This window comes from Microtus pennsylvanicus, chromosome 11 (assembly GCF_037038515.1).
Source record: "Microtus pennsylvanicus isolate mMicPen1 chromosome 11, mMicPen1.hap1, whole genome shotgun sequence".
NCBI lineage: Eukaryota > Metazoa > Chordata > Mammalia > Rodentia > Cricetidae > Microtus > Microtus pennsylvanicus.
Window position 1 is genome coordinate 58714333 of NC_134589.1, and position 24060 is coordinate 58738392.

Consider the following 24060-nt stretch of genomic DNA (forward strand, 5'->3'; position numbering starts at 1 on the left):
GGAAGAGGATAGAGGCCATAGCAAAAATAGAAATGAACAAATTGGGGGGTAAAATACAACAATAGGATCTGGTGATTAGATGGTGAGAACCAATAGTTGGTTATATTGATTCTGGCAGATGCGAATGATGCATTGGCAGGAAATGTGCCCACTGAGGTGGGGCTGTTTAGCCATGGTGAATTGGAAGTGGGTAGGCTAGTTCCACAACCAGAGTGGCTTAACCATGGTCCCTTGAGAAACCAACTTTTTTTTTTTAATAAATGCTGAACTTTTTTTTTTCTTGCAAAGGACTTACTGCTCAAGTGTGTGGAAACTGGCTCAATATTTTGAATCCTGCTCACATGAGATTTTAGGATTGCAAATAGTCTCTGGATACAAGACCATGGGAATGAATGAGTGTACAACCAGGATCCTGATCTTAAACTACAGCTTTCTTATAGTTTGAAGACAAAGGATGAGTTTGCGGAAGGCAAAACCATGGTTAAAAGCCACATACTCATGCCTACAGAAAAGAAATTTGGGCTGAAGCTGCACAGAGGTAACTGTGCAGACAAGGTGCATAGATAGCCACAGAGCCCGCGTCTCCCAGGTCCCACTTTCGGGTAACTGTGGAAGCTAACCACAGACGAGGCACCCTTTTCTCTCGCGAGAGAGAGGAATCCCGCCTTGCCGCGGAGCCACGCGTGGTCCCACCTGTCAAGAAACAAGGGGTCTGACTGCGCGCCGGAGCTTCTGGGAGTCGTAGTTTCTGGCCTTGTCCCCGCAGAATGTCACGCATGCGCGACTCGGAGCTAACCCGAGAAGTTCGTAGCCTTTTGTCAGGCCCGGGATGGGAGGTGAGTTGCCTGGTGGGGTGCTAAGGTCCTCCGTTTGCCTCGGTGGTGGTCCAGTAGTGGTTCCACGCCAGATGGAACTAGACTTCATAGTTCTTGAGCTTCGTCCCCTCCCCGCCCCACGCGCCGCGGAGATCGCTCCCTACAGATCCCGGGTGCAGACAGGAGCAGCAGGAGCAGCGGGAGGTGCTGGGCACCAGGCGCTGTTGTCTGTACCCTGCGCCATCCCTCAGGTGCTTGGTCCCCTAAGAACAGCTCCAGACGCCAGGGACAGGCATGCGAGGACCCTATTCAGGATGCTTTCCCTGGTTTCCAGATCCCAACGTGATCCGAGTGACGCTTTCCGCAGAGCCCTCAGAGAGAAGAAGCTCTTCGAGGCTCCGTTGATGCCGAATTGTGCGAACCGGAGACAAGTGGAAGCTTGGGGACATTGAAGAGGTGGTGATTGTGGAGATGGATTTGGTTGAAGTGCCCCAGAAAGGAGGTAGAGTTGCTCATGGGTTGGTTCTGCACAGTGGAAAAAAGAAAGTTGCATTCTTCCCTTTGAAGGGAGAGCCAACCTTTGCCTCGAGTTAGGTGGCGACTTGTCAACACTGTCTTGAGGATTAGTGGGCTCTGAGAAGCTGCAGCAAATGTGAGGGTCAGTCCCCATCCACTTAATGGGTGCACAATGGAATGCACTGGGGGCAGTGGGGACATTATCGAACTTTAGGCACAAGTTCTTCGAAATTATTGTCCCATCCTGGTTTCCATCATGGAGACAAAAATTCAGCTTTGTAATTGACAAAAATATTTTCCACACCCATTATCCCACTTTATCCACACAGTTAACCGTGCGGTCTCACAGATAACTCAGAATGTGTTTGGCAGGCACAGAAGTGTGGGGCTGGCATCAACACTACTAGATCAGTGTATCTTGAACTTTAGTCTATGACCTTCTGTGCCAGAATTCCCTTCAAGGGTGCTTTTCGGATTTCAAGATGTCACCTCAAAATCAACCAATCATAATTTAAAGGTGAGACTTAGCAGTCTACATCTTAAGAAAGCTTTAAGAGATTTTTTTTTAAAACCATTGCGTCTGCTTCGAAGACTTTAAGTAGAATATGATGGGAACTTACTTATTCTAGTTTGTAGACTGGAGAGTTCTGGTTTCTGGGATGTATAAAGCAACTGGATTTAAGCCCAGAGAAGCCAAGTCCCTGGGCACACCCCACCGTACTGCAAAGTAACAGTTTGGTTTGGATTCCCTGCAATCTTTGTTAGCAGGGAGGGCATGTGGTGTGATGAAGGGAATCTTAGATTGTAGTCTGAGTAGCGAGATGGGCCTCGACCCTGTCACTGCTGGCTGCTTGCCCTTAGCTCTGTCTTCCCAGGACTCCCTCCTTTCCCACGAGAAGAGTGCAGAAGGAGAACTGGCCACTCTGAGACTCACAGCCAAGTCCCAGGTGAGTCTCCACGGGTTAAGAGTCAGCTCCATCTTGTGTCTCAGAGCACCGAGGCACTCCCCTTTTGATGTGGGATTTCTTTGTCCACAGAGCCCATTTAGAGACCTGAGTTCTAATTCCAAGAGACTAATGGACTCAGTAGGAAATACTTTCTGCTTACTCATAGGTACCCCTCTTCTCCATCTTCATTGTCTCTCTAAGGCAGGTGGGCCACATTTCTCCCCGCTTCCCCGCTATGCTAATTTCTGTATTTGGTCATGTGGAAAGCTATTTTAAGGGTACAGTACATACATTTCTCTATGGGAAACAGCATACCTGTGACGGTAAGGGGGAACTTAGGAAGCATCTTAAATGCGGAAGTGATTAGAATAATAATATGTACTCGGTTGAAACTGATACTGGAAGAAGAAAGGCTCTGAAGACTTCAAAGCTCAGGGATAGGAAGCGGTCCTCCCTGGGGATGAATCTGGAGCATTAGGGCTAGTTCCCTCCTGCTTTGAAGGAGTAGGTCTCCCGTTTCCTATTATTATTTTGTCCCTCCCACAAAGAGCAAGTGTGTCAAGGGAGAACTATGGGATACACAGTGGGTGGTGGTGACACTGATGACCGTGTTCCTTTTGCATTGTTCTGCAGCCCAGAGATTCCCGTCAGCCTCCGCTGGATGTTAATGCTGTAGAAATGACTTGTGGCCCTTTTTGTACTTTTCTCGACTGCGCTGTGAGTCTCGCAGACTTTACCAACCCAAGAGTCTTCAATGGAGGCTGACATCTTAAACTGGCTTGTGCAGAGAGAGATCTTTATTGACCAACACAAGTGAAGTGAAGGATTTAGGCCATAACACGGAGAGCCAGCTTGCCCATTTTGTTAACCTTTTCCAAAACTCTACGAGGTTTGCTCTTAAACAGGCTTTTCTTCTGGTGCCCTCATCAAACAGGCATAGGCTTGCATCTTCAAGGTTGAAGGCTAGCTGTTCCCCTAGTGCTGGGATGACTTCTAGCAGTGTTTAAGGTCTTTCCTACACCATTGCTGGACTTGGCCAGAAGAAATTGTGGAGTATACCAGTGCATACATAAGTAGACACATTCCAGCCCTGACTCCAACAGATCAGTTCTACCCGCTCGCCACAGGGTTGAGTGGCTCAGCACGGAGACAGATAGGAAAAGAAGGGTGGACAGGTGGTACATTTCATTATCTTGATACTAGATTAAAAACTGTTATATCATCATGGTGGATTGTCTTTTATGGATATTTTTAAAGACTTTCTTTTTTTAATTTTACTAGATTTTATTTAATGCTAATATTGGAACTTTTGTGTTCAGATCTGAGTTGGTTAAGTTTTTTTAATCTTTTCTTACTAGGTTTAGAAAATATGTATATTAGTTTTAGCTTAATAAGCAGCACAGAATATAGAAATATATAGGTATGATAACTCTCCTCCCCAAATCAGCCCCTCACCTCTTTCTACAGAAAATCTCTGTGTGGTGTTTTTCTATATTTTGCTGAGTTTAGAGTACTGTCCAGAGGACTCGGGGTACACTGTATTTCCTCCATTTCCGTCCCTGTCTCCACCCGTGTGGTGTCCTGGTTAACCTACTCTGTAAATGGGATTTACAGCTCTTAACAATATTCATAGCTTTTAGCAAGATCCTTTTATAAGGAATTCTGCTCCCCCACAGTCAGCACGCAGTGCTGTTTTTTCTGCTAAGCTTTTCCTGTCTTACATATAACCGTTTTCATTTTTGCTGTTGCTTTGTTTTGTTTTGTTTTTCCATTGAACTGACGAGCGGTTAATTTCCACTGAGTATTGAGCTCTGTGTACTTAGATTCTGGGATCAAGGTCACTTTTTTTTTATGAAGTCTTTTCTATTTTGTGGCTGTTTGGGGGGTTGGGTTTGCCTGTTATTTCCTTTTCAAACATGATTCCTTTATTTCTAAAATCTCGGATTATTTTTTGAAAACTTTACTTTGAGAAAAACCTAGACATAGAAAAGGTTACAAACAACAAGTAACATGGAAATCTCTCATCTCCGGTTCATCCAAGCTCCAGAAGTTAACATTTCACTCTGCATTGATCTCGTTTCTGGAATTGAGACATCAACGTTGCCCTTTCCCAGATTTCCCAGCTGTCTTATTTTTCTGTATATAAAAGTTCTGCTTCTGTCCTGTGATTCTCTTTCTGAGTTTGTTCATGTCCTTTATTATGATTTGCATGCTCTTCTCATGTATTTACATATTTCAAAACCACAGGAAACATGTTTAAAATCTAAGACATTTCAGGAGTGCTGTGCATCCCCAGAGTTTCTAGCCATTTAGCATTGGACTTTGCATTTTGTTTCTTTATTTTTTATGCTCCAGTAGAGTTTTACAATTTTCATCAGGCATAGCTTTATTCCTATTTGGGAATTTACTAAAATCTACTTTGTTGGTGTTTGCAAATGCTTCATGGATCTTTTAATAGAAGGTGCCTTATGTCCAATTAAGCATTTGTTACGCATTTGTTTCAGCAAACCTGGAATGTTGTTCCCATTCTCTGTGACTTTGCTTCAAGGCGCACGCTCAATACCATGTAGCCATCACTCTCCCTTTTTTTTTTGTAATGTCACTGAGATGTAACCTTATGACATCTTTATAACTACTTTTTAATTACATCTGTAACCTTAATCAGTTTATCACATTTCCTAATTGAATGTCTTTTATCTTAAATTAATTGCAAATTTAGCTGGATTTGCTGTTCCCTGCCAGTTTTTTTTTTCATTCTCTGACCTCTCTGTTTGCAACTTCTGTATTGTAATTCTTCGGAAGATTATGCCATGTTTTGTGTTTATTAAAGACATAGGGGAAGTGTGCAGATAATGCTTTTTTCCTCAGTGCTTATAGCCTATTTTTGACAGGAAAATGGTAGTCTCCCAGTGGTGCAAGCGGTCTTGTTTCTGCTGAGTCTCACGGTGTGCCTGGTATTCAGTGAAAGTGCACAGACTGTTTGGGATCTAAGCACCCTTAGAAAGCCCCTCAGTTGTCTCAATGAGTATATCTTGTCCGTCTGCACTATGTCCATCAGGAACAGAATAAAAGGAAGGGGCTCTGTTTAGTCAGCGTTCTCTAGAAGAACAGAACTGATAGAGTGAATATATATATATGGGGGATTTGTTAGCGCGGCTTACAGACTGGTCCAGCTAGTCCAACAATGGCTTCCTCCTGACAGAAAGTCCAAGAATCCAGTAGTTCTTCAGTCCGTGAGGGTTGACGTCTCAGCTGGTCTTCAGTAGATGTCAGGATCCCAAAGAAGTGGGCTCTTCTGCCAGTGAAGGAGAGCCTCAGCAGCAGGCCATAGAACTTGTCAGTGAGAATGAGGACAAGCAGGCGAGAAGCAAAAGCTCCCTTCTCCCTTGTTCTTAGATCAGCTGCCACGAGAAAGCGTGGTCCAGATTTAGGGTGGATCTTCTGACCTGAAGAGATCTGGACTTAGGGTGGGGCTTCCTACATCACATGATCCAGTTAAGGAAGAATCCCTGACAGGTGTGCCCAGCTGCTTGGGTTTATAGTTAACTCTAGATGTAGTCAAGCTGACAAGCAAGGAGAGCCATCACAGGTATCAACCGCAAGGTGATGAACAAAGTCTGTTTGTGTCTTAGGAAACCATGACGTTCAAGGATGTGGCCATGGACTTTACACCAGAGGAGTGGGGAAAACTGGATCCTGCCCACAGGGACGTGATGCTGGAGAACTACAGGAACCTGGTCTCGCTTTGTAAGAACAGCTTCTTCCCGTGGCTCGGAAAGCCGCTCATGGGGCTGGCATGACATCGTGAAAACGAAATGCTTTTGTTAGCCTTCAGCTTTCATTTAGAAGTCATAAAGTATTTCTTTTTGGCATAGAGGAAGAACGTGCTTTGTTTTGCTGGAGGCTGCGAATTGAATGAGCCTTGCGTAGGCTGAACGTGCCCACTGCCACTGAGCTCTGTCCCACCCCCTTCCTGTCCTAGGTCTTTGGTGAGATGTTTGGGCTTCTTATTTATCAAGATTCAAGTGGCAGCCTAATGTACACTGGCTTCACTGGGAGGAACTTAGGGAAACAAAGGAGTCAGTGGAATTTGATTTGTTTGTTTGCTTAAAGTCAACTAGCTTGTCTTTGCCGTTGTATCTATTAATTTAGGATACCTCTATGTGGCCGAGATGGCATCAGCAGGTGCAGGGGTCAGGTTAGGTTATTCTTCCAGTTAGAGAGCTGAGCAAAGATATACTTTTATTTTGAAAATCCAACTAACGGGCATATATCCATCAGATAAACAGCACAGGGCAAAGAGGCGGTGCTTGTGGCCCATTTTGAATTACAGGCTGTGGTGGCCAATGTCAAACCCTATGTACTAAATCAAAATTTTAGTAATTGAAAAAGAAAGAAAAAACTATTAAAAGATAAAAACTCTAGTTCAACAGCCACAATTTTGGGGTGCCGCTAAAGTCCCATATTATACATATTCTTTTCTGAAGTGAAGATTAGTCTGCAGTGTTATCTGTGACCCCTACAAACAATAAGGAAATTGAGAGACTTTCTGTTCCTTTCCCACAGACAAATTTGTCTTTATAAACGCCGTTTAACTTTGCACCAGCCTTAGACTCTTGCAGATATTCTAAGCCCCGCTGAGAGGTCCTTCCTCCCTCACTCCAGATGTGGCATCTTGTCCAGACGAAGGCATGGAACTGAATTCCAGCAGAGATCTTCGTACCCACCATATTTCATTCACTTCACTCTCTTCCTCTCCTCTTCTTTTTAATAAACAGGGCTTCCCGTTTCCAAGCCTGATAACTATAATTTGGATGATGGAAAAGAACTGTTGAAGCTTGAGAAAAAACCTCCCAAAGGCAGTCACTCAGGTAGGTGAGCCCCACGGGGCGCTTCAGTCCCGCAGAAGAGCAACGGAATAGCACTTTGCCGAGCTTGAGAGTGAGTATTAGAGAGGCCTACGCACCTTGATTTTCAAATATTTTAAAGTTTGTAGCTTTTAAATATGTAAGTCAAAATAAAGTAATACAGCCACCACCAAAATTAAAACTGTTCTCACTTTCCACTCCTTCTTCCCTTCTTATTGCAGCAGTAAAATACATAAAAGCATTATAATGTTTATGTGAATTTTTACAAGTTGAACACATTCATGTAAGTGCTGCCTAGATCAAGAAAGCACTAATCCGAGAAGCGCCCTGTGCCCATTGTGCGGTCACCGCTCCCCCACAGGTAGCCTTATCCCCACGTGTAACACCATAGTTAGTGTTGATTATTGTGGGACCTTATTTAAATGCAGTCACTGTATATTCTTTTGAGATGGGCTTCCTTCTCTGAGCTTTCACAGTGAGATCCATCCATGTTGCTGAGATTAGTTCGTTCTCAGTGCTGTGTAGCCTTTTATAGACAACTATTTGGATAGTGTGCAGTTTCGGTTGCATGAATACTGCTCCTGTATGCATTCTTTCACATGTCTTTTTATGAACACATATATGTGTTTTGGTGTGTGTGTGTGTGTGTGTGTGTGTGTGTGTGTGTGTGTGTGTGATATAGATATTGCCAAAGAGGGTTTACAAAAATATTTTCAGTTATATTTCCATTGAGAGAAGTTACAACCTCTAGTTTTTCCATGCACTTCCAACACTTAATATTATCTGTATTTACTCTAGCCATTCCTATAGCTATGTGATGTCTTTTGCTTTTTAAGAAATAAAAATTTTAGAGATTCAGATAAAGTCCTCTCATTGTCTCATTTTCTAGAAGTAACCACTTTGTCTTGAAGTTGGTGTGACTCTTCTTGTATTTGCATGTACAGGCATATATATGCACACACGCATGAACATTAAAATGTGTATATTTTTACAATTTTCCTTCTGTAATCTATTTGGAAGCTCCAGCATTTCATTTTGTTAACAATCTATATTAGTATGTCATGAGTTGTATATATTTCTTTTAAGTAGTTTGGCGTAGGTGCGACGTGTGAATAAACTGGGCAGTTAGTTTCTCCCTTTGGCCCTTGCAGAGTTGCATGACCGTTATTCCTCGTGTTCCCCTTGAGAGCTGACGTTAAAGTAGATGACTGGAAGGAGATATGTGGATCTTAGTGTCAAATGCTAGTTTTATTAGATTTGTTAAGGTCCTTCCCCATCTTATCCACAGTTGACTTAGTAGCTCTTGTCCATATATATATATAGCCACTTCGTATTTTTTATTTGCATTTCTCTGAGGACTAAATATGAGCCTCATGAGCATTTGAGATTCTTGCCTATTCAAGCTTCCTTCATTTGTTGCAGCTCTTTGTATATTTTAGATTCTAATATATGATAGCAGAAGTGTTACAAATGAGGAGGAATTGATTCTTCCACTTTGGGGCCTTCTTAATAAACCCCAAATTTAGGATATTAAACTTCTAAATTTTTTTAAATATTTATTTATTTATTATGTATACAACAATTTTAAGGTCAGATTTACTGATTTCTATTTTTTAGTTATGGGGTTAGAACCCAAAGCCTTGTGGAGGCTAGGCCAGCATCATCTTAGGGGCTAGAACAATGGCTCAGCAGCTGAAGCAGGTACTGCTCTTGTTGAGGACCTGGGCAGGATTTCAGCACCCATCAAGCAGCTTGCAATCGCCTATAACTCCAGCTCCAGGGGATCAAAAGCCTCTGGCCACTGTGGGCATCCAACTCACACATACACGCCCACATATAAACACACATACATAATTAAAGATAATTTTTTAAGACATTTACTTTTACTTTATGTGTATGAGTTTGGGCCTGGCTAGAGTGTTGGATCCCCTCGTACTAAAGTTATAGCATGTTAGGAGCCTCCTGTGGGTGTTGGGAACTGAACCTGGGTCTTCTACCACAGCATCAAGTGCCCTTAACCACCGAGTTCTCTCCAGCCCCAGCGTTTACTAATTTTTTGTTTTATAGACAGAGTTTCTATGTGTCATAGTTCTGGCTGTCTTAGACCAGGTTGGCCCTGGACTCACAGAGATCCGCCTACCTCTGCCTCCCTGAGTGCTGGGATTAAAGGCGTGCGCCACCACACCTGGCTAAGTTCTCACTAATTTTAAGTTTGCTTTTCGTGGCTTGTTTTGTCATGCCCGTGTCAGAAAGATGATCAGAATTTTATTACAAAATAATCAAGTTTTATTGTGCAGGTATTTATTTTTATAAATGATGTAAAGTGGATCTTTTTCATGCTCACAGCCTATAACCCAGCATCATTGATTGAGTAATCATTTGTCAGGGATTTGTAATGCTACCTTTTGGTAAACCTGACTGCAGTCGGACGTTCCTTTGAGCCACCAGCTCACAAATAATGACATGGAGACTTATTATTAATTATGAAAGCTTGGCCTTAGCTTAGGCTTGTACCCAATTAATGCTTATGACTTAAATTAACCTGTTTTATTAATCGACTTTCTGCCATGTGGCTCTGTTACTTCCCTGCTGTACCATACATCCAGCTTCTTCAGTGTCCTGCTGGCATCTCTTTCGAGCCGAGATTCATCCCAGCATTCCTCTCTCCCAGGAAATCCCACCTATTCTTTCGCCTAACTACTGGCCATTCCGCTCGTTATTAAACCAATCACCGTGGCACATTGTTGGGAGCTCTGAACCCCCAGATTCTGAATTTCTTGTAAACAACTCGTTTTTCACTGATCTGAGTGCCTACAGCTCCTCTGAGCATGAAACCCTCAGGAGTTCCTGATGGCAGGGGAATGGTTTCTGGTACGTTGGGCTGGGGCGTGGCTATCCCTATATAAGCAGCCCCTGGACACAATAAAGGGGGCATTCTTGGGGCATTCCTGTTTCAAGGATGACCCATATCCCTGTCTCTGTGTGTGTGTTTGTATGTCTCAAATCTCCAGCTCCTTGCCCGGTTCACTAACTGTATGGCGGCGCATTGAGCGCAGACAGGCGTCGTGTGCTACAACACACCTTCACACAATGTAAAGGAATATTCCACAACACCCAGTTCCCTTAGATATGTTTGAATCTCTTTCTAGACTCATTTGTCAGTATGGTCCAGTACCACACTGTTCTAATCACTCTACTGAATAGTGTTTATTATAGCATAGTATTAAACTATTATGCTACATATCATTAAATGGATATATATTTAGCTATACATATCTTTGTATGTGTTTTCCTCGATGTTGTGATAGAAGGTATTCTATAACATGTGGTTTTTACTCTCCATATCTAATGTACTCATTGCCTGCTCCTTACGGACACATTTTTCATCATTTTCCCTCTTATATTTCTGATCAACTTTCCCCCATCTGATTCTCATGGATAAAGTCTATTAATTTTCATATTTATTTCCTTCAGTTTCCTTCTTTTTCAAAAACCATTCAATAAGAGAGTCAGCTCTACCAATTCCACACAAGCATCCTTTCGTCTTCATTAATTCTTACCTGTTATAGAACTGTGTTTTTGTTAAGCCCAGAAAACACAGAACATTTGCATTTGCAATGTCTTTTCAGATGTGGAAGTTAGACCTGAAAGCAAGGATTCAACTTCAGTGCAAGAGTTTTCCACAGAAGAATCAAGCCAGGTTACAAGAGCAAAAAAGCGGACAGGAAATCCCGTTTCTGACTGCACCTTGGAAACGGCTCATGATGGAGAACACTGGCTAGAGCGTCAGCAAGGGAGCCGGGAAAAGGACTTAGGACAAATGTTCATTCACCTGAACTCACTTCCTGTGGAGAAGCATCGCGAACAGGATATCTGTTGGGAAAATGACAGTCAGAAGTCTCTCCTGATGACCGAGGAGAGAGTTCCCCAAGGGCCCTATGACTTTCAGACGCTTGGGAAAAGACTGAAGCAGAAATCAGGCTTAATGAAAAAGCAGAGAGCTCCTAAGGAGAAGAAGCCTCATAAGTGCGGTGACTGTGGTGAGCTCTTCACGTACCACTCCGTCCTCATTCGACACCAGCGCGTTCACACTGGGGAGAAACCCTACACCTGCGGTGAGTGTGCCAAGTCCTTTAGCCACAGAGCCAATCTAACTAAGCACCAGAGAACTCACACCAGAATTCTCTTCGAGTGCCGTGAATGCAAGAAAACCTTCCTGGAAAGCTCATCCCTCGCTGTCCATCAGCGAGTTCACGTTGGAGAGAGACCGTATGAGTGCAGCGAGTGCGGGAAAGGTTTTAACCGGAGCACACACCTCGCCCAGCATCAGCTGATTCACACTGGGGTGAAGCCCTATGAATGTAACGAATGCGATAAAGCTTTCATTCATTCGTCAGCACTCATCAAACATCAAAGAACTCATACTGGAGAGAAGCCCTATAAGTGTCAGGAGTGTGGGAAAGCCTTTAGTCACTGCTCCTCCCTTACGAAGCACCAGAGAGTTCACACCGGAGAAAAGCCCTACGAGTGTAGCGAGTGTGGGAAAACCTTCAGTCAGAGCACGCACCTCGTTCAGCACCAGAGAATTCACACTGGGGAGAAGCCCTATGGATGTCATGAGTGTGGGAAAACCTTTAGCAGGAGCTCAAATTTTGCCAAGCATCAAAGAATTCATGTTGGAAAGAAGCCCTACAAGTGCGGAGAGTGCGGGAAAGCCTTCATTCATTCGTCAGCTCTTATTCAGCACCAGAGGACTCACACTGCAGAGAGACCTTTTAGATGTAACGAATGTGGGAAGAGCTTTAAGTGCAGGTCATCCCTCATCCGACATCAAAGAGTTCACACTGAAGAGCAACCCGGAAAACTTACTGACCGTTAAGAGATGTAAGCTGGCTTTATCACTGTGTTTAATATTTGAATATTTAAGTGGAAGGTCTATAATAGGACCCTCGGGAGCTTTTGTATATGTAAGTGATTTCACTCGTCCAGTGTATAAATTTGAACAACAGATAATGAAAACCTCTGGATCTAGGTCTCAAAATTTTTTTATTCCCAGTTTTCCAAATACCCAATATTTTTAAAATTCTGGCTATAGATCTCAAATTTTTTATTTCCAAAATTTCAAATACCCTGTTCTTTTTTGATTCAAGAAATGTTTGGGAGACAGTAGTGATGTGGCTTTTAGTAAGAGCAGGGCCTGCTGGAGCCTTTCATTTTTTGTAGGTTAGGCTTGAGACTTAACAGCCTTATCCTTGGGAAGACACAGTCATTGCTCTGAACTCAGACAGACACATGCTATTATTTTCTTAGAGAGTAATTTCTGTGTTAGAAAGGAGAGGTTGAGAGGTGAACGTTGCTTAGGATTCCACCCCTACAAAGTGCTGTCTAATCTGATGAACATAACTAACATGTATTTATAATCGGTTCTAAGTTAGGTTTACATGAAGAATATTGGTCATTGATTCTCATGAATCACCCTGTTATCCCTTTGTTTTGAAGATTCATTTTCTAGTTCCCTTGGAGTTACCCTAAAGTACTTAATGGATCAGAGTCTTCACTTTTGTTTGCCAGGGTCCTCTCTGCCCATCTTGGCACTGATGGAGCACTCGGTTTTTATAATCAGATCATCAGGGAGAGTTCGTTCCTCTACATTATTTGGCTTTCTGTGACAGAACTATGCTCTGTCACTTTTAGAAAACTCCCTAAGTGTATTGTAATTTGAATATATCTGAAAAGTCGATAGGGGTCAATGCATTATTTTATTTGGGGTCCCAGTCAAGAAGAGAGCTGAAGGAACTATGAGGCACCATGGCATACTTTCCTGTCAAGTATGGGAAAAGCTCACAGAACAAGCCTGAAGTGTCTTACCTGAAGATAAACATCTTTCTTCCTTCCATTTATCTGGATTTCATGTTTTACTCACATTATTTTGTTATTCTTCCATACATTGGTTGGTCTTTATTCCTGATCTCTTAAGTAAACATGGCATGAAATCATATTGATCTGTTAGTGTGACAGAGATGATCAAAAGCCAGTGAGAGGATGGGAAACAAACAAAAGCTCAAGTAAGTGTTTAGTAAAACAATAACACAATGTTGGGTTTTCATTATTCTATTCTGTATTGCAAGTTATATAAGAAGAAAATATAAAAAAAACTATAGGAAAAAAATAGTCACTGTTTTTTAGTGTCTCATCTCTTGGGTCCTACTCTTCCAGTTCATGCTCTTGCCTCCCCACTATGATGCATTTCACTACACTTTGCATATTATGACTAAGACAAGCTAGGGGCTACTTTAAAGAAGTGGTGTAGCGGAAAGAACTGTCTGATGGGTGAATGGAGTATAAATTCAGTAGTGACGGAAATCACAAGAAGTCGGGGAAAGGGCTCTTCATAAAGACATTTTGGAATGAACAGAAACTCACTTGAGGAGGGTAAGTTGGGTGGAAAGACTTAGTATCTGTCTTAGGGTTTCTACTGCTGTGATAAAACACCATGACCAAAAGCAGCTTGGGGAGGAAAGGGTTTATTTGGCTTTCACTTCCACATCATAGTAGTATCATTGAAGGAAGTCAGGACAGGAACTCAAAAACAGCAGGATCCTGGAGGCAGGAGCTGATGCAGTTGTCATGGAGGGGGATGCTTCCTGGCTTGCTCTCATGGCTTTGCTCAACCTGCTTTCTTATAGAACCCAGAAACTCCTGTCCAGGGATGGCACCACCCACAGAGAGCTGTCCCCTCCCCCATCAATCACTAATTAAGAAACTGTCTTACAGCAGGATCTTATGGAGGCATTTCCTCAGTTGAGGTTCCCTCCTTTCAGATGACCCTAACTTATGTCAAGTTGACATAAAACCAGCCAGTGCAGGGTCTGACTAGTGAAATAAGACCAATGTGGGCTTTTCAAAGTTGAGTCTGATTTCTCCCATTCTTATTTAGCAAGTATGTGATGATCTCAAAATCCTATATTATGTAAATAATAAGATGACAGCACTTATAAAGGGCCTAGTACACATTAACTAGTCAACCCACCACCATATCCTCCCACTTGCTCATGTGTGCTATCAAGCATTTTCATTCTTTATTTACATAAACACGACTTATTACATATTTTAAATACATGTTTTAATGAAGTGGCTGTGTATCAGTCAGAACGAATTGCTTCAGTACATCACATCACTCTTGGTTCACTGACTTAGGTGTGTCCATACTGCTCTCTGGCCCATCTGAATGGTGCTTCCATAGCTCTGGCTCTGCTTCCATTGCTTCCATTCTTACAGAAACCACCTCTTCCCTTTTGAATATCATTAGCGGGCTCCATCTTATGGTTCCATGGGCTTGAATGTGCAGCTTAAATCACTCTTAGGGGGTTGCATTAAGTTAGTTCCTTGGGGAACTCTGGTCCTTCGTATTTCAGTGTTTGCCCCTTTTATGCCTTATATTCATTCTAATGACGTATTTGGATTCGAATATGAATCCTGGAAGTTTTATTTATTTCATTTTCAATGTCTTGATACTTATAAACTGAATTTGACTGTTCTATTGGCCTGTCGATAAACATGCTGTTTGTATATGTATCATCAGAAGCTTGTATATGATATTTTAAAGTTTATTTTAAAATGTAAAGAAAGGCCAAACATAAACATTTCCATATCATTCAAGAAACCAGTTACATTTGCAATTGTTTATTTGACCTTCACAACTTCTGGAGGCATCAAGTCAGGATAGCCCTCAGGAAGCCATATGTCTGCGAGATCATGGAGTAAGGGAAAGGAGTTTCTACCAAACAGTACTTGGTTCCTCAGGCCAGATACAGTACCACTCACTTAGCATGAGTAAGGAAAGGAGAGAGGAGTTTTCTGGGAACCATAGCTACAGTAGGCTTTACATGGTAAAAAAAAAAAAAAAATAGTTTAGGGGATCAGGTGATCAATGGCTGAGTCAGTAAGCCTGAGGACCTGACGTCAGGCCCAGCACTCAAACACGTAAAATGTCAAGTATGACAGTATACCCATGTCACCCCAGTGCTGGGGAGACAGGTTGGATGGTTCCTGGGGGTTGTTGGCTAGCCAGCCTACCCAAATCAGTGAACTCCAGGTTCAGCAAGAGAAAGCCTATCTCAAAAAATAAGGTGGAAAATGACCAAGGAGGACACTTGGCATTGCTCTCTGGCCACCAGCACAAATGGATATGTGCCCACGCATGTGCATGAACACACCCAAGGTTTAGTGTTATGGTTTTAATTACATCTAACTTGAGGAAGCTAATGTCACTAATTCAGAATATAAAGCTTATTGCATAAAACTACCAGCTGTAACTGGAAGGCCAGGAAGGCCGAGTCTGATGAAGCAGGACTTGGCTGATACACTCTTTCTAGACAAACGGGTGGAAAGAGCTGCCTATACTGGAGAAAACCACAGGGATGACTTACAACCCAACATCTTCCAGCACTCTCTGTGCTATTCTTTTTAAATTAAACATCAGTTGAAGAGAAGGGGGTATGCTTATGCCAAACTGTAAAAAAAAAAAAACAACTGTACAGATTTGTCAGGTAACTAGTGTAGTTATCACGTCTTTCAGAGTTATTTTTTCATATGTATTTTTCACTTTTAACAAAACAGAAATTCTCAAGGTGGGAGCTCTATGTCCATGTTTTCTCATTTTCTCTTCTGTCTTAGACTCTATTGCTGTGATAAAACATGACCAAAAGCAACGTGGAGAAGAAAGGGTTTATTTCAGCCTTAGTGTCCCAATCACACTCTATCACAAAGATATCAGATCAGGAACTCAAAGAAGGAACCTGAAGGCAGGAACTGATGCAGAGGCCACGGAGTAGTACAGCTTACGGGCTTCCTCCCCATGCTTTCTTTCTGAAGGCAGGAACTGATGCAGAGGCCGCGGAGTAGTACAGCTTACGGGCTTCCTCCCTATGCTTTCTTTGCTCGGCCTTCTTTCTCATGCTGTTCAGGACCACCCACTCCGGTGCGACACCACTCCCTGTGAGGTGGGCCCAATAATCATTAATCAAGAAAATGTCCCACAGACCACTCTGGAGGCATTTTCTCAGTCGAGGTTCCCTCTTCCCAATGACACTAGCCTGCATCAAGTTGACATTAAAATTAGCCACAATACTTTTATTTAATTCCTTTAAGAAATCACCTGGATCATTTGGTGCCCAGAGCCACAGAAGCTACCCTTACCATAACTTTTATTGGCAAGATGTGGGGAGGGTCTATTCCCCTGTGGTCATATATGTAACATGGTGTTTATGGGCTTCTGTATAATTTGATTGCTGCTGTCAAGTAATTAGATATTTTCATCATATAATTGTCTTTATTCTGAGATAATCTGCCTTAAGATTATGCTGATTTATATCCATCCACTTGGGACTCAGCCTTTTGGTGTGGGTCCAGGATCCCCATAGTTTTTCCCTGTTGCCCCTTTCAGCTTTTCCTACAGGCGCATCGCCATTCCTATGTGACTCTCACTGAACTGCAGAATCACTCTGCCAGGGACCCACAATTGCCTGGGACCCAGGGAGGTTACCCTTTATCATCCTTCCTCTTCTCCATTCTAGTCTCTCTGGACTTAGCGTTCTCCCTGCCTGCAGTCTGCCCACCTGGGCCCCTCTTCCCTAGCTCCATCCCCTTGCAAGTATGGTTCCATAAATCAACATTACCCACAATATAAACAGACTAACACAAAATCACATGATCATCTCATTAGATGCAGAAACGACCTTGACAAAATCCAACATCCCATCGTGACTGAAAGTCCTGAAGAGACTGGGAATCCAAGAGATGTACTTCAACATAATAAAGCCAATTTACAGCAAGCTCAAAGCCAACGTCATCCTCAACAGAAATTCAAAAGATTTTCACTGAAATCAGGAACAAGACAAAGATGTCTGCTCTCTCCATACCTATTTAATATTACACTTGAAATCTTAGAGAAATAAGACAATTGAAAGAGATCAAGGGGATACAGATAGTAAAGGAATAAATCAAAGTATTTATTTGCAGATGATAGGGTTTTATACATTAAAGACTCCACCAGGAAACTTCTAAAGCAATAAACAGTTTCAGCAAAGTAGTAGGATACAAAATTAACCACAAAAATCAAGAGCCTTTGTAAATCTTATTTATAAATGACAAAGATACAAAAAAAGAAATTAGGAACATAATACCTTTCACAATAGCTTCAAAAAAATCCTGGTATAACTCTAACCAAGCAAGTGAAAGACTTGTAATATATACTTTAATACATTGAAGAAACAAATTGGAAAACACACTAGAGAATAGAAAGATGCCACGTTTCATCGATCAGTAGGATTGAGTGTAAAAATGACCATCCTACCAAAAGCAATCTACAGTTTCAATGCAATACACATCAAAATCCTAACACAATTCTTCACAGAAACTACAAAAATAATCTTTACCTGCATATTAGGAACACAAAAACCAGGTTATAGGGATGGAGAGATGGCTCAACGATTAAGAGCACTGGCTGCTCTTCCAAAGGTCCTGAGTTCAATTCCCAGCAACCACATGGTGGCTCACAACCCTCTGTAATGAGATTTGGCGCCCTCTTCTGGCGTGCGGGCATACATGGAGGCAGAATGTTGTATCCATAATAAATAAATCTTTAAAAAAAACCAGGTTATATTAAACAATACTGAATAAGAACTGTTGATGATCTCACCATCCCTAATTTCAAGCTCTACTACAGAGCTATGCTAATAAAAACCACATAGATATTAGCATAAAGACAGATACGTTGATTAGTGGAATGGGATAGAAGATACAGATATTTCCATACACTTAAAGAAGCTTGATTTTTTTACAAAGAAGCAAAAATACACAGTGGGGAAAAGGTAGCATCTTCAGAGAATAGTGCTGGTCAAAGAAGAATTTAAATAGATCTGCATCTGTACTCTGCACAAAAGCAACTACAAATGTCTCAAGAGCCTCAACATAGTACCAAATACCCTGAATCTGGTAGGAGAGAAAGAGGGAATAGGCTTGAACTAACTGGCACAGCAGGAATTTCTGAACAGGATATGGATAATCACAGTCACTAACGGTTAATAAATGGGACCTCATACAGCTAAAAACAAGTCTGTACAGCAAAGGATAAAATCATCTGAACAAAGAGGTAACCTGCAGAATTGGAAAAACCTTACCAATTATACATCAGATATTTAGCATTGAGAATATATAATTTTTTAAAAAGAAATCAAGCAAATTTTAAAATGGGGTCTAGAACTAAACAGTTGTCTAAAGATTGAAACATAAATGGCCGAGTGTAATAGTTTGGATAAGAATGGCCCACATAGGCTCTTATATTTGAATAGCTGGCCACCAGTTGTTGAAACTGGAAAGGATTAGGAGGTGGGGCCTTGATGAGGGAGGTTTGTCATTGGATTGTGCTTTGAGATTTCATCATTCGTGAGATTCTCAGTTCTTTCTCTCTCTCTCTCTCTCTCTCCCTCCTACTTGTAGATCAAACAAACTCACAGCTGTTCTCACCACCACCTCTTTGCTCTGCCATCATGCACTCTAACCCCCGAAACTGTAAACTCACTTTAATATATATATATATATATATATATATATATATATATATATATATATATATGTTACCGTGGTCATGCTGTCTTATCACAGCAGTAGAAAGTAATACTAAGAAACAACTTAAAATTTTTAACATCCTTCGCAATCAGAGAAATGCAGATTAAAACTACTTGGAGATTTCATCTTACCCCAGTCAGAATGGCCAAGATCAATTAAACAGATGACAGCTCATGCCTGTGAGTATGTGGGGAAAATGATCCAGGCATTGTTATAATAAAGTAAACTCTCTGCTATTGTTTCCTCTATGTCAGTTATATTTCCCTCAGTCTTTACTATGAAGGAAAATTCATCTACTCTGAACTATGGGGGCCAGGCTCAAGAGTTTTCAGAGGAGAAGAGTATTAGTGAGTGGCCCAGAGACTGTTCTTGTGATAGTTTGGTAAAGAATGTGACTGTTTTGCCCTTGTCCAAAAAAATCTGCCTGAGGTTAAACTGAATAGTTTTGGATTAACAGCATTGGCAAAGGAGATTTCAGAACAGCCTGTCTATGTGTCACGTGGTTATCGGTGGTTAGTCATATGCAGATCTAGAATGAAAAAGAGCAAGCTGAACAAGAAAAAATACAAAATGAACAGTTGAGGAGAAAAAAGACACCAGGAAGTCCTGTGTTCAAGGAGATAAACAGATTAAAGTAAAGCCTGATGTTCAATGAAATAAAGGGAGTGGTGACTTCAGAGAAAATTGGTAGAATAAAGAAAACTCAATGCATTGTACATGGGAAGGGTTGCCATTTTTAATATCAGAGAAATCATACTAATGAGAAACAATGTAAAATCTATAAATAGGAGTGGAGGACCCAGCCATGACAGGCTCAACAGAGACCACCCAGGCAGCACATAGGAATGCACCATCCGAGGGGAAAGTATCTAACCATCCAAAGGAAACTCCTAACGCTCCAACCATTATAGATAGGATCACCTGATGTCCCCTACCCAGCTCACACCCATCCCTTTCACCAAGACAGCCTTAGACAATGTCAACCAATCAGGGGTCCTGAGCCTTAGAAATCCCTCACCCCAACCTCTGCTGTGATAAAACCCCACCCAACTGAGCTCAAGGCTCTCCAGTTATGCCAATGCATTGGACACATGGAGAGTCCAAGTTTAAGCTTAAATAAAGGCTCTTTGCTTTTACATACAGTCTCCTTGTTGGTTTTGGGGGGACTCTGCAATTTGAGCATAACAAGGAGAAACTTTTTAGTCAACTTGAATCCTTAACATTTAAAACTACACAGTAGAGGAAAAACTATAAATACAACGAAAATTTTAAAAACAAAAACTTAATTGTTTTCTAAGCTCTTCTTTTTTTCTTCAGGGAATTTGTGCCAACGAGATGCATAGATTATCTGTGAATATGGCCATCTTAACCAACCTCTGAAAACCCATACCAGAAGCCTTTGTATGTCATGTATGTTGTAAATGATTAAGTCAGACATCAGAACTTACCAAACATCAATGAATTTATACTAGAAAGAAGCCCTCAACAGCAGCAATTATGGGAACGTTTTCCATAGCTCGCTGTACCAATGAGAAGCCATTCTAGAGAGAGCTACATAAATGTCATGAACTTTGAGGGAACAAATCTCGGCCAAGGGCTGAGCAGGCCTGGGGAATCTGAAGTGGAGAGATTTCCAAAGCTCAAAATCCCCTTAACTCACCATGGCCTAGGGGAGCATGGGGTCTAAGTTCAGGGCAGGACAGGAGCTGCCTTAGCTCAGCTGAGTCCACCACCAAAGAACAACTCAGGAACCTACGGACACAGCTCTAGAGAAAGGGTAAGGAACCCTAGAATTGAGAAACTGGCCCTACTCATCATCCTCCCACTCCCAATATTGCCCATGGAACCAAAGCTCTATCCGAACCCTGACAAGAGGGCAGTAGAATGTGGAATGTGGAACAGCACCTGGATCCAAGCAACAGAGCACAAGCTAAACAAACCATGGGTGTGGCAGCAGAAGTGAGGCGGAAGAGTCAAGCTAAGAGAGTCTCAGCATCTCTCTCTGGCCTTAGCAGGAAGGTGCTATCTGGGTCTTTGGAAGTTTGCGGCAGAACTTAACACAGTATCCCGACACACAAAACTAAGGAACACACAGTAAGAGCTCTCTCAATGATGAAGCACTGAATCCCCAATACCTTCTCTTTCTTTGTGTGCATACACATATGTATGTGTTTTACAGAGTGTCCAGCTGGGCTGGCTTTGAACTCCTGGAGACCCATCTACCTTTGTCTCGTAAGTACTGGGATGTATTCTAAGGCATGCGGCGCAATACCTGTCCTTAAAAACTTCATTTCAATTTTTTTTGTTTTGTATATACCTTTTTACATTTTCCGTTCTTTTCTCCGTATGTATGCTTTCGCACTTTAAGTGTTTAACTTGTGTCCTGCTAGAAAAGGCTCCGTCCTCCCCAAGGCTAATAAACAATGTCCTCCTTGTTGTTTCTTTCCACCAACCCCGTATAAGTACTCTCCTCATCCTCAGCTTTTACTCCCTCCAACATTCCCCTGTCAAAACACTGGGATTCCTAGCTCAGGAAAAAAGAAAGAAAAAGCAAACTATAAACTATATTTTGGGCAACTGGGTTTCCTCTCTCCAAACCTTATAAGGGACACAGTACAAAAGCGTAGTGTTTCCTCTTGCAGTTAACAGTGGGACTCCAGCCAAACTGAGAGTTACTGTGACAATCGGCTTTTCTGATGCACACAAATCCAGGTGAACCCACCAGGGCGACTCACACATCAAACAACAGGAAAGGGGAGACCTGGAATGCGTGTAGCCTGCAACAGTTGTGCAAAACGTAAGAAACAAAAACCGTAAGACTCAGCAAGGGCTCTCTGGGGAAATTAAGGCACTTTCAGGATGTGGGGTGGGCTTTGAGAGATTGAGCTTTTCCCCACTTTTTCTTCACTCTCTTGTAATCAGCCAGCTTTGGGCTCTAGCTCCCTTCTGCCCTACCTTCCTCTCCATTATAGGATCTCTCTCCGCAAATGTAAGACAAAATATTTTAACTCTTCCACTGGTTTCTTTTGGTCGTGTGTTTTATCACAGCAACTGTTGCTGGGAGACAGTGTCTTTGGCCAAGAACTCCTTCTGGGGTCATCCACCTCCGATACTGGATTGCTGCCCAACCATTTTTATGAATCTTAGAAGTAACCCCTTTCTACACATGCAGGGCACTGTCATTTAAACTTTTCTCTGCTGTCTTTACTGCTTCTCCCGATGTTTTTGCATCTCTAAGATGCCCAGGGGTTAGCATGATGGAAAGAAACCTATTTATAGAGAGTTGGCAGCATCTCTGCAGGCTCGCCACAATCCACATCAGTGTCAGTTGACCTTAGCTACAGAGATACTAAAAAAGAAACATCAGCAAGACCCAATGCTGTGTGTATAAGCATCAGAGCTCCAGTAGAAAGGGATCCTGGCAGCCGGGAGCCAAGAAATGTCACAAAGTTACACAGCACAACAAACCTCGCAAAAGAGATTCATTGGGAGGGAAAAACCCAGGAGGGTGGCCGCCTCTGCTTAGGTGATAAACAGCAGCAAACCCACAGAGAGTTTCTTGGGAAGAGGGTGGAGCTTTCCAGAGTGGAGACCGGTGGGATCTCATGTCCATAGATTGGACTTTCCACTCTGTAGGATGGGGGCGGGGTCCAGCAGTTAGAGCAGTTAGAGAATTCTGTGTGTGGAACTTGGCAGTTAGAGATCCTGGGGGGGAGGGGCCTGGCCACTCCTGTGCCTCTCTGCTCTCAAACAAAAGCTTGGACATTCACCAGCTCTGATGGCTTCAGAGGCTTTAAGTTATAGGCTGGCCTCAAACTCACAGAGATCCGCCTGCCTCTGCCTCCTGAGGGCTGGGATTAAAGGCGCGTGACACCACCGCCTGGCAATAACTCCCTTTTTTTTTTTCAAAACTCACTAGCAATTGTTTTTGGCGTTTCCTCTTGACTCTATCCCTACTATGAAGGGTTGACATTTATTTCCAGGTAAGTCACCTCTCTCCCCTTTTAGAATTACATCTAATTCTACTAGGTATAAGTCAGTTTCTTTCTCAGTAAAATGGAAGAGCAGGATCCACGCCAGGCGTGCCTGAACAATGTCTGCACACCAGCTCTCCACATATTCACTAATCATCTTTCAGTATAAAAGGACTAGTGTTTAATCTTTACCATGATTCTCGATTTTTATTTAGGTTTGCCTCATATAAGAAGGGCAAGTTAAAACCTATTTGAATATGAGATTGGGGGGCAACAGGTCAGCACCTCTGACTTAAAATTGTAGTGCTTCCCTTACAAGAAGTTGAAGCCCCTGAAAATGTCAGTCAGTTCGCTTCTCACAGGGAGACAGGAGAATGGAGAGCATGGAGCATTTGATAGATATGGCAAAGGAAAATGGATTATTTTCCCTCACTCTGGAAACTGATCTAGCAGGAAAGGTGTAAACTTAGGAATTAAATTGACTTAAAGCCGGTGTGTCTGTAAGGCCTTGAGTAGTGGTTTGAATTTTCTAAGCCTTGATTTCCTCATTTGTGGACTGGAACAATAACGCCCATCAGATTGATTTAAAGATTAGATGAAAATGTGTTTCTAAAGCTGCTTGCACAGTATCTGAGCTACCAGCTATAGCTACACTTAATAATATTATAAACTCCAGAATGGAAAAAAAAAGAAAGAAGAGAAAAGAAAAAAGAAAAGAAAGTTGGTTTTCCACTGATCTTGCAATCTTCCCTGTAGCCTTCACTGGGCTCATGTCTGTGTTTCCTTGCTGGGTCCTTATTCAGCTCATCCCTGTGGTCATTCATGGGCTCATCCCTCGTGGGGGTGCTCTCTGTGTTCCCTTATGGGGTGCTCCCTGTGTTCCCTCGCAGGCCTCTCGTGTGTTTCCTTGTAGGGGTCCCACAAACTTATATCAGCTTGATGAGTCTGAAATTCCCAAGGCAGGACTGGTGTTCATGGCTTCCTTCTCTTCCCTTCACACCTCTTGGCAGGACAGCCTCCCTTTCAGAAAGCAGATCACAGGGGCAGACATTATGGATACTGTGCTGTTTGCGCTTGGACCTCTGGTAAGTCAGGGTCTTCCGTTCCGGACCTGCTGCACTGGCTGAAGAATATGTGTGCAGGTCCTGAAATCGTGACGCTTCTCTGCCTCATCCACACGCCTTCAGCTGAGAGCAGAACCAAATGTCTTGACCCATAAAAAGTGGAGCCACCGCAACAAATGTCATAATCTAGCAGGTGATTCACTGTATGTTGGGGGCACAAAGGTCCTTATACCTATGGAGCACTAGGA

At 42.4% G+C, this 24060-nt stretch overlaps 1 protein-coding gene and 1 non-coding gene across 5 annotated transcripts; both read left to right on the forward strand.

Annotated features, from left to right (window-relative positions):
* The first annotated feature begins 589 nt into the window (after positions 1 to 589).
* On the forward strand, positions 590 to 12171 carry Znf286a (zinc finger protein 286A). 4 transcript variants are annotated; one of them, XM_075992172.1, is made up of 7 exons: positions 762 to 836; positions 1150 to 1317; positions 1704 to 1848; positions 2193 to 2278; positions 5911 to 6025; positions 7057 to 7149; positions 10776 to 12171. In XM_075992172.1, exons 5-7 carry the CDS (start codon positions 5917 to 5919, stop codon positions 12023 to 12025), a joined length of 1452 nt encoding a protein of 483 aa, XP_075848287.1. In that variant the 5' UTR covers positions 762 to 836; positions 1150 to 1317; positions 1704 to 1848; positions 2193 to 2278; positions 5911 to 5916; the 3' UTR covers positions 12026 to 12171. The 4 variants fall into 4 exon arrangements, with proteins under 4 accessions (XP_075848286.1, XP_075848287.1, XP_075848288.1 ...); XM_075992171.1 differs by lacking the exon at positions 1704 to 1848 and having other exon boundaries at positions 590 to 836; XM_075992173.1 differs by lacking the exon at positions 1704 to 1848 and having other exon boundaries at positions 2207 to 2278.
* Positions 12172 to 15460: 3289 nt separating this feature from the next.
* Positions 15461 to 15587, forward strand: LOC142832056 (small Cajal body-specific RNA 4). Its single transcript, XR_012907147.1, has one exon.
* Positions 15588 to 24060: the final 8473 nt, after the last annotated feature.

Coding starts and splice junctions, on each gene's coding strand:
- Znf286a (XM_075992170.1), top strand. CDS start 2,117: ATGAAGGGAATCTTAGATTGTAGTCTGAGTAGCGAGATGGGCCTCGAC. Junction 2,279..5,910: donor GACTCACAGCCAAGTCCCAG/GTGAGTCTCCAC, acceptor TTTGTGTCTTAG/GAAACCATGACGTTCAAGGA. Junction 7,150..10,775: donor TCCCAAAGGCAGTCACTCAG/GTAGGTGAGCCC, acceptor ATGTCTTTTCAG/ATGTGGAAGTTAGACCTGAA.